Source organism: Leptosomus discolor, chromosome 20 (genome assembly GCF_034619465.1).
Source record: "Leptosomus discolor isolate bLepDis1 chromosome 20, bLepDis1.hap2, whole genome shotgun sequence".
Lineage (NCBI taxonomy): Eukaryota > Metazoa > Chordata > Aves > Leptosomiformes > Leptosomidae > Leptosomus > Leptosomus discolor.
In genome coordinates, this window is record NC_141410.1 from 6,426,457 (window position 1) to 6,439,785 (window position 13,329).

Genomic DNA, 13,329 nt, shown 5'->3' on the forward strand with positions numbered 1-13,329 from the left:
ATTAAAGGAGTCTGGATTAAACGCCCAAAGGACGACTAATGCTAACAATACTAAAAATAACGAGGTTAAGTGGTGGAAAAACTATGGTGACCACACACGGAGAACTGGAGTGGTAAGGGTGAAAAGGAGTTTCATCATTGCTCCCTCAGGACATGCACAGAACATACTAACTGCTTCTAGTTCTCTAGGGTTCCGATTACCATGCCAAACACACCTCCAGAGTTTCCTTATTAGTATAATAAAAAGCCTCTACACATTTGGGTTCTATTCCCAGCCTTGCTATTGACCTTGTGTAGGTCATTTAACCTCCATCTGCCTCAGTTTCTACATCTGTAAAACAGGAATAATACTACACAATATCCTCTGTAAAACGTTTGAGACTGACACAATCATCATGTACAAAGACTAACTGAGACAGTTCTGAGAATCTATACATACATTATGCACATTTGAGCTAGGAGGGGCATTTGCAGCAAATAATTTATTCAAGTTACAAGTTTATCCTTTTTTTTTTTTTTTGTGCTTGTAGATCATCTTTGGAAATACTTTCACATTTTTAAATCTCACCAAACTACACAAGGACTCAAACGCATGCTTTGCTTTCACTGGGTGCTAAAATACGTGGCATTTCTCTGATCTCCTTTTGGCCAAGCGTTGCCCTCAAAATCCAGTCACTGGGGTTGGACGTTCAAAATGGAAATACCGAAATACCTGTTTTATTAACACTGTCTGTTGTCTTCTAGAGCCTCACAAAAGTTCCAGCCCAGGAGTTAAAATGGGAGTGGCTACACAGAATTCACACAGAAACTGGAGTGAAGATTAAGAAACATTTATGGGCATGTTCCTGCAACATAATGCAAGTCAGATCAGTAGGTGAGGCCGCTGAAAAACTTGCTGCTAGTATCAACTCATACTGTGTGAGGGTAGCTCTTGGGAGTTCCAGGAGTAGGAAATATCCCCTAAACAATGGAATCGCCTCACAGATAAAAAGGGAATGAATAAAAAAGGGATGATATTCCCTTCTGGGCACTATATAAGAATGTGTCGCCTTTCCAGGGTGCCAAAAGGCTCATCAACACCACCATACAGGGGTGCCCAAAGAGCTGTTCACAGAGTTGGGGTCAATGGTGAAGGGCCAAGGATGCACTTTGCAGATCCCTCTCTTTCCACATAACTTTGCACACTACAGTCTCGAAGCACAGGAATCATGCCAGGCACAGGCAGAACACTGTTGCAGGGGAAGCGACAGTTTGATGTGCTGTTTAAGGGCAGACTTCCGAGCAGTAGCTTCGCCCTTGGTCCCCCAGGGATGACAAAGTCCCCCTACTCCCGAGTGCCAAGTCCAACGACCAGACAGAACAACTTACCCTTTACAGTGACTGCAGAAGGTGGAGCTCACCAAAACAACTGATTCTTTTCTTCCCTGACTTTCTCCCTGGTTTTCTTTTACTGCTACTCCTGTCTGTCTCAGGTGGCCTAGCACGAAAAAAGCTCTCCCTTTATGATGCAATATCTGGGACCAGGTGAGGCCCTGACTCTGCAGATAACCTAACAAATGGGCAAGAGCAGCTTGTGTTCTTATTGACAGAGCACGTGCTAGTAAATACCAACCTCCAGGGTATTCTCAGTAAACACACAGCCACCCCTAGCTTCTAAGATACACACACACACGCAAGCACTTGCTTTCCCCGACACTGAACTCACACCTCACAAACAAATTATTTAACTGCTCTATCCCCCAAGGAAGACAGTGATCATTTCAAATGCAGCTCCCTGCTCGTCTCTCACATACACGCAACGGCCTGATAGGTTAAATGCTGCCATTTAATTACAGTAATGGAACCTGCTATTTTTTGGTTCCCTTGAATCCTCTCTCGCTCTCTTTTTTAAACACATAGAGAGTCATCTTTTAAACATGTATTTTATATTTCTGAGTTTAACAGCTGCATTCTCTGGTTACTTGAAGAGCAGAAGCAATGATATTCTGATATTCTTCTCTGTATCTCTGAGCAACTAGCCTTTTAAACGCTACATGAAAAGGAAGACAGGTTGGGGGAGATGCTGCAAGAAGGGATACATGCTAACACTGCGGAGACCAATCTGCCCCTTCATTTACTTAGACAGTTTGCGTTGATTTTATTGAATAAAACTAGCTTAACCTCTCCCACCCTCCCAAAGCAGCTGAGGCCTGGAGAGGATAAACACAAAAATACTTTGAGTAATTTTACTGAGAATGCTATAAACATCAGTACATCACACAGATAGTATGGTTATATTTATAATATATATGATGGGAGTCAGAATTATCTCAGATCGAACTGTTCTTAATACACCTGAGTCAGTTTCCCCATCTAAAACGGGGATGGTATTTCCTCTGTTTCCCAATGGAATTTGGAGTTTGCAAACAGTTTGGAGAATGTAAAGGTCTAACAAAGGAGACAAAATGTAATCAGAAGTACATTAAATTAATCTTACAATCTTGCCATTCCACAAAAGGTGTCACAAGCTTCGTCAGTTAATATTTGTAGAGTACTTTGAATATGTAAAGTGGTATAGAAATATGTTTGTTAAATTCTTGAGCATGCCACAAAACATTTTTTTTCTTGAGTGAATTCAGGAAGGGTGGCAGTCATCTTCTGCATTCAGGTAGGTGGCCAAAGACTAGAGGGTTTTACAGTTAGTTATTACTGAAGGGGGACACAGAACACAGTATTACATGAGTAGCACAATAACTATTGGTGGATTTTACCTTTTGTACTGCTTGGCAATTAGAAAAAAATCCAGAAGCAAAGCATAAGTATTTCCAAGTAAAAATAAATTCGTATCTATGCTAACGTCACAACACTCCTAGAAAAATACCGATATTACACCTGTCCTCAGCTTCATTTGTCCTCTAAATGTGAAAAGCTTATTTATTTGTTCTGTGGCAGTTGGCTCACAATCAGCCAGCCAGCCATGCAGGGATATTGCCCATCTTCATTCTCTGGTACAGATATCCACTGGTGTCTCTTAAGTATGGAATCTTAAAAGGTGAGGCAAGGCAGAGACAAAGACAAATTTAATTTTATCACCATAAAAAGGGACATTTCCACATGGGCAGCAAGGACATGAATATCATGTGTATGCGGGGGCGGGGGGGGATTATAAACGCATTTTTGGCGAAATTCAATAAAGCTGATTCCACTGCATAAGGTCAGCAATTTACTTTTAAAAAATGATATGATTGCAACTTTTAATATAACCCATGTATTTGCTGCAAGATGCTCTAGAAGATTGTGTAATGTAACCACCCGACCTCTCCACAGGAGCAGAGATCACCCCATTTACCCTTTATTGTCTTGCTAAAAGCAATGCACATTTGCACGGTACGACAAAGTCAACAGCTTTTACTTCAGCGAGCCTCAGATTTCATTGAAAATGAATTCTCTGCTCACCTCCTAGGGGAGCAGAGTCTCACTCGGACTAGGTTTCATCAAAAAAGAATAGGAAAGAACGAACCAAAAACTAAATTCCTCTTTTAGCTAAGGAAAGAATGACTGCACTCCAGATTAAAATTAAGAGGGAACAGTGTGTAGCAGAAAAGCAAACAGTAGGATTTCATGTTCACAGGCACCCAAGACATAGTTTTAGACAGAGCAGAAATGTTGTCTAAGAGAACCTAGAGAATTATCTCATACAGGAACTTACTTTATCTTTCCTAGCAGGAAAGTATCATTAGGTCTGAGATGGATTTCAGCAGAAGAGCAACACAGATTATCCTAATTACACTCCTTGTTTTAGCCCCAAGAGAGAAGGCTGTCTCTTCAGACTTAGAATACCAGATTCATTCACAGAGCAGATCAGGAACTGAATTCCCTTACTTGCTCCAGGAAGACTGTGGGGAAACCCTGGCCTGGATGACCATAAAGAGCAAATTCCTTCTATCACAAAAATATTTTTATATGAACATACACAGATTTCTTCAACTGTCTCAAGGTGAAGCTTGCTTCAAAGGTCAAAGCTGCAGGGCTGGATTAGGATTGCACGCAATCTGCTTGAGCTTTGACATTCTGACATTCTAAAGTTTGCAGCTCTCCCCTCCCATACACAGCTAACAGAAGTAAATTCTCAACCCCTCTGCAAGTGTGGCTTTTACTGTAGCAAGCAACTTCAAAAATCACACGCTGCAGCACCAAGAACTAGAAACAAGCATATCGAAGCAGTTTATAAACATAGCTAACATAATTCTTACAAGTCAATAATGCAAAAGTGGTAATTAACCCCATTTTACAGATTGGCAAGCTGAGAACAAGTAACTTGCCCAAAGCCAAGCAAGCAGTCATATCTCAGACCTCCATCAGCTAATCTTAGATTGTAACCACAGAAGTCACTTTCTTTTGGCATTCTGCATTTACTTTCACTTGAAAACATGATAAATAAATTATTAAATTTACAAGTCAGACTCAGGGTCTGCGTCTTTTTGCCCATCACTAAGGCTAACGATTTCAGGACTCAGAATATAACTGACTATCTTAGCATTCTAGAAGAGACTTCAACTCACTTTGCTGTAATCATATTGGTTTTTCAATGCTACCAGGAATGGAAATATTATTTTGACAGTAAACAAGGCAGATATGACTCAAAACACACTCAGTGAGCAACAGGAGTTAATTTTGCAAAGCCATTTTTAATGGCTCTTTTACATTACATAGTTACTGTCAGATAGCCAAGTGGAGAGACATCATTAAACCCATGACATTCCAATTATTTCTTAAAATTAAGCTTACAACCAATGTTTTGTAGCATGCACAACTTCCTGGGCATCAAACCGGTCTGTTCCAATTTATCAATAATTTTCAAGCTACAAAAACATGGCAAAGGTGATTCTGGACTCTTCACTGAAATCGTGAGGAATTTCTGTGGCCCAATAGAAACAGGAGATGTAGCAGACTGTTTACCCAAGAGACACTAAACAAATCTCCTCTCATGTTCTGTGGAGCATAGATCCAAATGATTCAAGATCACTGTAGGTTGAACCTAAGCGGAAAGGAAGGGTACTACCACTAATGTGACTTGTATCCTCTGCTATGGTACACATATCTAGGCGTTTAGAGGATGTAAAATTTGAGAGTTGCTTTCTCAATGTCTTCTTCACAACATCACTAAACATCAAAGGGATGCCTCCTGTGATGCACCTTCTCAACCTTTCTCACAGAAACCAAAGAGAAAGTCACTGAGATTTTCCTGGGTTTAACATTCAATAGCAGATCTTGTATCAAAGCCCTTTAAAATGACCTTGCCTAAACCAATACACTGTGAAGATCGGTAGGCCTTACGTTTTCCATGACCTTTTTCGTCTGCTCCCTTTAAACAGGCCCAAGTAGGACTTTTTCCCTCATGTTCACAACATACTGAGTTCAGAGCCCATAGTCCAGAGTATTCAAGCCAAACACGCAAGTACAAAACAGTGCAAGATGACGAGCTTGTTGGAGCTATACAGTCACAATGGTGACATTTTCCTGCTCGTGAAAAGCACTTCTATGAAATAATTCTTTAGTTCCAAGTAGAGCTCATCAACAAACTTCTAGGATATAGTTTTTTCATATAAAAAGCCCCAAAATGTTCTGAAGAAAATTTCCTAACAATTGAAAAACCATTCTTCCAAATATTTTCACTGTAACATTACAGTATATTTTATACTATTCTATCAATCTCTTTTATTATCAGTTACAATATTAAAGACTCCAGTCTCATCAATACGGAGTGATCTGACAGGTCTATAATATTTTTTTTTTAAAAAAAGTCTGCGATTTTAAATGTTAATCCCTGTTTAATATAAAAAGAAATTTCCAATCTCAGAATTTCCAGTGGGATAGAAATGTATTGTTAACCTAGTTTCTAGATACCATTAAGCTATAAAAAACAACTGTTACAGAACAATGAAATGTGCACCGAGTACAATGTTCTTCTAAACCAACAAATTCACTTGTAGGTAACTATAGATACTATCAAGCACATACACACTTTTCTTAATCATCTGGCCATTATAAACATTCAAAGGTAGGAAAAAGAAAGGATTGCCTTCTTTGTACACTGCATCACACAGCTAGTTATGCCTAAACTAATGTCGGGTGTTTTTCTGCCCTCTCGTCAATCACTAGTGACTGGGACAAGAGTCAAAGGTGAGACATGAACTGATTTCTCCATGTGGATAGGAACTAAGCAGATTACTTTTTCCAAGCTTCCTTCCAAATCTTGAGGAATGAAAGTGAAGGCTTTCTACCAACTACAAAGATTTTCTTCCAAAAACCCTGACAACCCCAAAGAATAGCCATACCTGATTCCCCAGGATGTCCTAAGGTTGATCAGTTTATCACATTTTCTTAGCACTACTGCTGTAGGTCTCTTTTTGCCAAAGAAGCCAAGAAAATCCATAAAGTTCATGACAAGTTCAGATATCACAAACAGCAGTAAAATTGATGGGGGAAAAGAGTCAGCATGATGAATAGGTGGGTACTGAACAGCAAGTGACAGATATGCAGATGCAAGACTGACAGGACAGGGAGACATCTTCACAGTGGATGGACAGATATTCTCAATCATTTTCAGGAAGAAAAAAGAAGGCAACTAATATAAAATACAGAACTGTGGAACTAATTTCTGAATCATGAGGACATCTATTCTTCTGGATTATGAGATTCTAGCAGTGGAAGTTTTCCCTGTATGTTGAACATTATCAGCACTGGACAAACACAGCAGAGTGCCAAAACCAGCTGTGACTACCAATAATTCTGGTTCAGATAGGAACTGCTGTGAGTCTGTCAGCAATGAAAGCATCCATTCTCTCACTCTTCAGACTTCAGATCCCTAGTAAGTTCCTTGGGAGACAGTCAGATTTCCCCATTTATGCAGGGTTGTATTGACCCAAAGCTCGAAGGGAAGGCACCTGGAGAACAAACTAGTTTGCATGAACAGGTGTGGGACATATTTTTCTTTAACCTAAGCAAAATATTATAAGGCACATTAGCTGTCTTTCAAAGTCATAAACAGAGGCCTAAGCATCTTTAGTAATTAAATATCCCACAGTGCTTTTCAAGAATCTTAGTAAATTTTTTACTCAGTAATTACATTCTCTATCCCTAAAGCTCCCTCTGAAAGATCATTTAAAGTATACTTCATTTCCTCTCCTAAAAACCATGTAGTGATGTTAAACAGCTGCTGTCCTCTACCTCAGAGGTGGGGGCTTTTTAGGGGAAAGCACAGTGAGATCTAGATAACCCTACAGACACCATCAAACATGCTCCATGCAAATACCTGCGAAACTTCAATGGTTAATGGGTACAACACGCTCCAAGATCCTCAAATGAAAAGCACTATGAAAATGTTGAATGCACTGACTTCCGTTCAACCTGTACAGTCATTTCAGCAAGTCTACACAAGCTGTTACATGTACTTGATGCTACTGGAACACCTGTTGCAAACTTCTTTAACAATCAGAAAGCACACCCTCCCTCGTTCTACCAACGTTAGTGAACTTTCTCTCATTATGTGTTAAAGTAGTTCGTTCTAGATGTCTAATGTACTAAGTATATTCTTGCAATATTTTTTTGTAATCAGTATCTGAATTCCAGGTCTCACTTGTAGCTTTGGAAGTGCAAGTGATGAGGTCTGTGCAGGCATTGGCGCAAAACACTTATTAGACAGCTAGAGAACAAGTTACCCGACCTGCCCGTACAGAACAGGACAAGCGCTCACTCACACAATCGGTTGTGCAGTGAAGTTAAGTCTTCACTCCTTTTCTTCACCCTTCACCACCTCTTAAATCCATATCCTGTCAGCAAGTTTGAAGAGAAGGACAAGTCATCTAGCATTCCTTGAACAGTCTACTTATGGCCTAATCACACATCCTTGTATCAAACATCGTCATTTCTAGAAAAGCATAACATTTGGAGGGCCATAGCAGTTTGGCCCAAATAGGTATTCTGACAGCACAGGTTACTGAATACATTTTTTGGTATGAGTTGTCACTGGACTCTATTGGCTTGCATTGTATTTTCTTCTCAAGGAAAAGCTTTGTAAAGCTGTTCGAGCTTCACTGAGACATGTTAAAGAATTAATTACAAAGTAAAGCTGAAGGAGAAAATTAATTTTGGAAACACAAGAGGTTACTTTTCTTTTCCTCCCTTTTCTGGAAGTGGGGGAGGAAAGGCAGTTATTTTCATCTTCATGCTGGGGGCAGGAGTTGGGAGCTGTCCAGTCGATAACCTGGCCATCAGAACAAGGTTTGTAATTAAAAGGTCAGTGACCTGGAAAGCTAGGGCCTCACTCTCAGGGCTTCTCAGTAATGACGGCGCTATTAAATTAAGACTGTTATGAAATCAATGCTAAAAAAGCTTTCATGGTAACGAGATTCCATTCAAGGACATGCAAACTGCCTCATGAAACGGACTTAAATTATAAAAAAGAAAAGTAATAAAAGAGGGTTAAATTGAAATCTGCTGAAGAATTTACTTTCTTTAAAGCCCTCCAGAAGTGGGCTGTGCCCCCTTCAATCAGGTCCTCAAGGTGATCTACTTGGGTTTCTTCAGCAAAGTAGAAAAGACAGGGGTTCAATTTCCAAGAATGCAGACTACAGAAAGAGGAAGAAAGTCAGTTTTCTACTGGAGATTCTGGGGCTGGCAAGATTTGTTGCCAGGGAATCAAGTGTCTTTGAGCTCTGATTGGGAAGCTGCATGTAAAAATAAATAATTAATTAATATCTTCAGAAACAACCATAGCCTGGCATCTTGACACAGGCAAAATTTTCTGGAACACCGCCACACTGAAAAAAAAACCGCAAGACCTACAGGAAAACCTTCTGTACTAACTCACTTCCCACCAGCTAAAGTAATGAAACAGATTACTAGATACAACATGCAAAAGGGCAACACTTCCAGCAACCTCCAGCTCATCGCACCAAGCAAGACTGCGACTGCTTTTGGAAGGACGTAGCCCATTATATCACATATATATACAAAAGACCAATCCAAGCAACTATCTTCTGAAGACCGTCCAACCATCCAGGTGGAATTTTCCCAATATAACTCAACCATTATACATTTACTAACCCTAATGCACTTCTGTTCTCCCATCACTGTAATTTCTGAGCTCCTCGTATGCTTTCGTCTGTTCCCACAATCCCACTCTCGGAAGGCATTACTGTATTTGTTTCACAGATGAAGAGAACAATCAGCTAAGACAAAAGTTCTTCATCCAAGATTATGCAGTCTGTAACCTAGCAGTTTTTCCCTTCCCTGCCCCAAAAGACTAGCACCCTGAAAAACAGAGCTCCACATGTACAGTGCACTTCCATCCCCTTTATCTTGCCAGAAGTTACAGATTCAGAGTACACAAAATTAACAAGCCACATGAGTTACCGGATGGGTAACTGAGCAGTACAGGACATCTGAGGCACAACAGTAAGATGACAGACACATTTCCACAAGGGTTTAAACCCCACATGCTGTCTAATTACTCCCAAGGCGCCGCTGATTCTGTGGCATGTCATCAGCAGAATCAGCGAGTTGGACAAAAAACAAACAGCATCTTTTTTTCCTTTCTTTTCTTTCAGATACTCTGAGGGGAAACAGCTGTTTTTCCCTTCATCTGAAGAAGTTCATGATAAAAAGGAGGAAATGTCATAAATTACACAAAATGCCAGTGTAAGCTTCAAAGAAAATGATAAATGATTCTAATAACTTCATGTTTCTCATTAATGCCTCTGTATTTGGGAGTTTAAAAGTGCTTAAGACAACAGAGAAATCTCATCCAACTTCTGAAAGACCTTTTACAAATCCAGGACACCCTCACTCTCCCAACTGTCTTCAACACTATCATCCCATGTTCCAGAGAGAGCAGTTCAGCAAACCCCTGACCTGCAAGTAACCAGGAAAACCTACTTTCAGCCTCTGCCACTACTGTTTCACAAGAAACCAAGCCAAGTTCAGCTGATGATCCTGCAGAAACTTTCATTTCTCACTGCACTGAAATGTGTTAAACAAAATTCAGTTTCTGTATTAAATATTAAATAATATTAAAAGGAAATAAAATTTGATTGGCCTTTTTTAGGAAGAAGACACTTATAAAAAAGAAGAAAAAATTACAATTCAAGGCAGAACCGTCTCTGCAAGTCTCAGAAATGGAATCTCTTAGACCAAGTCAGGACTGTAGGACCTGAAAGCTCACCCACAGCTGATGCTCCACTCTTATCCCTGTAGCCTACAGCAGCTGTAGCTGGGGCAGTGGAAGACTCCTGCAGACGTAGGACACCTGGTCTCTCCCCTCTGCATTCACAGACACAAAGTGATCCAGCACTATCCTCTCCACTGCAGCAGTTTTTAACCAGGCTTAGCAGGGAATCACGGACCTCTCCTGTACAGTTCCACGAAAGTAACTACAAAGACGAGTTCATACATGGTGTACAGCTATGTATGGGGTCCATAAAAAGATCTTCCACTGCAATTTCTGCTTGGAAAGACTTGGACAAAAGTAACTGAAAACAATACAAGGGTACCTCTGTATTATTTCCTACAAAGATAATTTTAAAAGAGACTCTTACAACTGAAGTGGTTTCTCTACACGAAATGCTTTTTTGACTAGCAGTGACGACTCCTCTGCCAGATAGCCTAAAACTGGGGATAAACATTATCGTTGGGATGACAACTGTATACCAGAGAACAGGGGGAACAGCCTACCAAACTGTGCAATCCTTCACCTCCTCAGGACTAAACTAGCCACAGCATCTACATTTCAAGAGTAATTGCCTCCACGTGCTAGAGCACACAGGTACCATGACAGTATGTACCTTCTGCTCCCGAGCACTGAACAGAGGTCATGCTGTAAGCTCAGTGGTCTGATTCCATATGGACATATTTCCAGTGACTGCTGGGTACAGGCACTACTGGACCCTGCTCCTTCCTATCTCCTACCGTCAAGTTTTCAAACAAACAATTAGCGCAAAGGGAAGGAGGGCTAATTAACAAACAGGAACAAACAAACAGCTCTACCAAACCATTTTTGCTCTTTAGTAATTATTAGCCAAGTAATTCATAAGAAGTATTAGTCAGGCCACAGTTTCTCTGTGCTTCCATCTCCCCACCCTTCCTCTTCTCCCAGTCAGGGATTTATTAAAATTAAACAGATTAGATGGAGCTCCTGATACTAAAAACTGTTCAGCAAAGCCTGCGGTGGGGAAGTGCAGAGCAAACACCAGAGACATTTGTCTCTAAATTGCTCTAAATACCTTCTGCAAATGAAATTCTAACCCAGCTGTGTTGAGAGAGAAAATGAGGAATAACTGGTCATTGTCAGCACAGAAGAAGATCAGGCAGTTATAATATTGCACGATATACTGGGGGCTAAGGATCTCTCAGCAACAATAGATTTTGTATCAGGTTACCCCGGGTAATCAGCACAGCTTTTAGTCTCAGCTTTCCCTTGCTTCATTGCTTCGATGATAGAGTTGAAATCCCCAAGCTTTTATGATTAATTACTCCCCATAGGTCCACATATTTCAAGGAAAAACTCATGGAGCACAGCGGCCAACAGGCTCCAAATTTTAATGCCATCCCGATGGCAGGGCAGGGCAAGCTACATACCTATGTGACTGGAATGTTCTCTAACTGGCATGAGGACAAGCAGTGAGAGGATCACACTCAAAATGATGTACCCATGAACTACTTGTCATGACACCATTGCTAAAACACGAGACTGCCATTCTGTTCTGTGTCCTTTGCTATTCAAGATGAGCGAAGTGGTGCATACACTTGAACTCTCCATCTCATGACATCAGGTCTCAGGTGTCTCAATAAACAGTTCATAACCCCAAACAGAATAATATATATTTCATAGGCTTCCCTACCTTCCAAAACTCAAGATCTTTAGCTATAGAAACGGATGTACCCTGACGTACTTATGACTTCATTGTATAAATGGGTCACTTCCCTCTGAAGTTTGTGTTTTCAGTATCATTCCTGCTTAAAGTGCTCCATAGTGCACGTAATTAACGCCAATGTTAAGACTGTCCTTATTATTTACATCTTGTGGTAAGGATCTAAGCAATACGGTCTCAGGAGGGTAACATAATATGGAGTGAACTTCACCTGAAATGCACTGTAAGTTGTGCACTAAAAACTTTAGAAAGAAGAAAAAAAAAAAGATAGTTCTGCTGTGAGTCAGAAAGTAAAATAAATTCTCAGTAGGCAATGACCAAAGTATGTTCCATCTGTCTAAGACGATATAGGATTTGTCAGGATCTGTTCTATCCCTGCTATAGAAAAGGGCTAAACTCAGTCAGTAGTTTACCATTTCAGCCTGAAAGTCAGGTTGACCCCAAGCTTGACCTTAACCTGACCTTGTTTACTTTCACCAAGTCCTTTGCCCTTCATTCCTCTCTCTGGCTCACTTCGGAAACATCTGACCTTTTCACCTAGAAGCTGGTCATTTTAAAGCCAATGTCACTGAGGTTAGAACTGACCAGCTAGTCCACAACTCCAAACTGTCCTCATTGCAGAAAAGATCTGATAACAGTTAACCCAAAAACTTCCATTGTGTCTTCTGTATTCTGTAATTCCACATCTGGTGCCAATATTGCTTTAGTCAGTTTGGAAGAAAAGAGACTGGTATTTCTTACAAACTTCAAATCTTTTTTTTGAGACCAACTACTTGCTTTGTCCTTAACATCTAATTTTGCATAGCAATACATTTTGGCTTTATGCTAACTTCCTCATTATCACTGAGACCACAAACTTAAAGAGTCCATACCTTTCTTCTTCAGAAACGCTCTTCTGGTTGCAAGAGGACTTTGGCGGACTCGTGGATTCTGTAAAAACTTCACTGCCGTCACAATCTGATGAGGATAGGAGGATTGCAGAAACAGAAGAGAGAAAAGATCTTGAGTTAGGAATGGTAAATTTTCTCCTTTATATTATGCACTCTGTACTGCAAAGTAAGGCAACACATCCAACACATGGAGATGGTCAGGAGCTGACACCGATCCAGCTTTCAGAAAGGGTTCAACAAGCATCAGAGTTTGTGGCTCAACTCTCATCAGATAGCACAATTATGGTGTTTTAACCTAGAAGTTTCTTGTTCAATTGCTCTTGGAGCAGCTCAATCTGTACAAAAATCTCCATTAAAATTCTTAGAGGTTTCTGTCATTTATGTTGTGATCTTCTTACCTAAATTGGCTCCTATAGCTGAGGGCAACCTTGAGACAATGCATGTGATCTGTAACAGCAGGCTTACTAGTAAAACTGCTTCTTTTCTATCTGACTTAAATCTCCCCGCAAATTCTAAGAGATTAAGGCTTTT

General features: G+C 40.3%; 1 protein-coding gene across 1 annotated transcript in view; it reads right to left on the reverse strand.

Annotated features, from left to right (window-relative positions):
* Window positions 1-13,329, reverse strand: part of PEX14 (peroxisomal biogenesis factor 14) — a 78,174-nt gene that overhangs the window by 28,465 nt on the left and 36,380 nt on the right. The window contains exon 3 of the mRNA XM_086476036.1: window positions 12,781-12,865. Coding sequence (XP_086332162.1) covers window positions 12,781-12,865 — 85 coding nt within the window. The remainder of the gene's footprint in view (window positions 1-12,780; window positions 12,866-13,329) is intronic.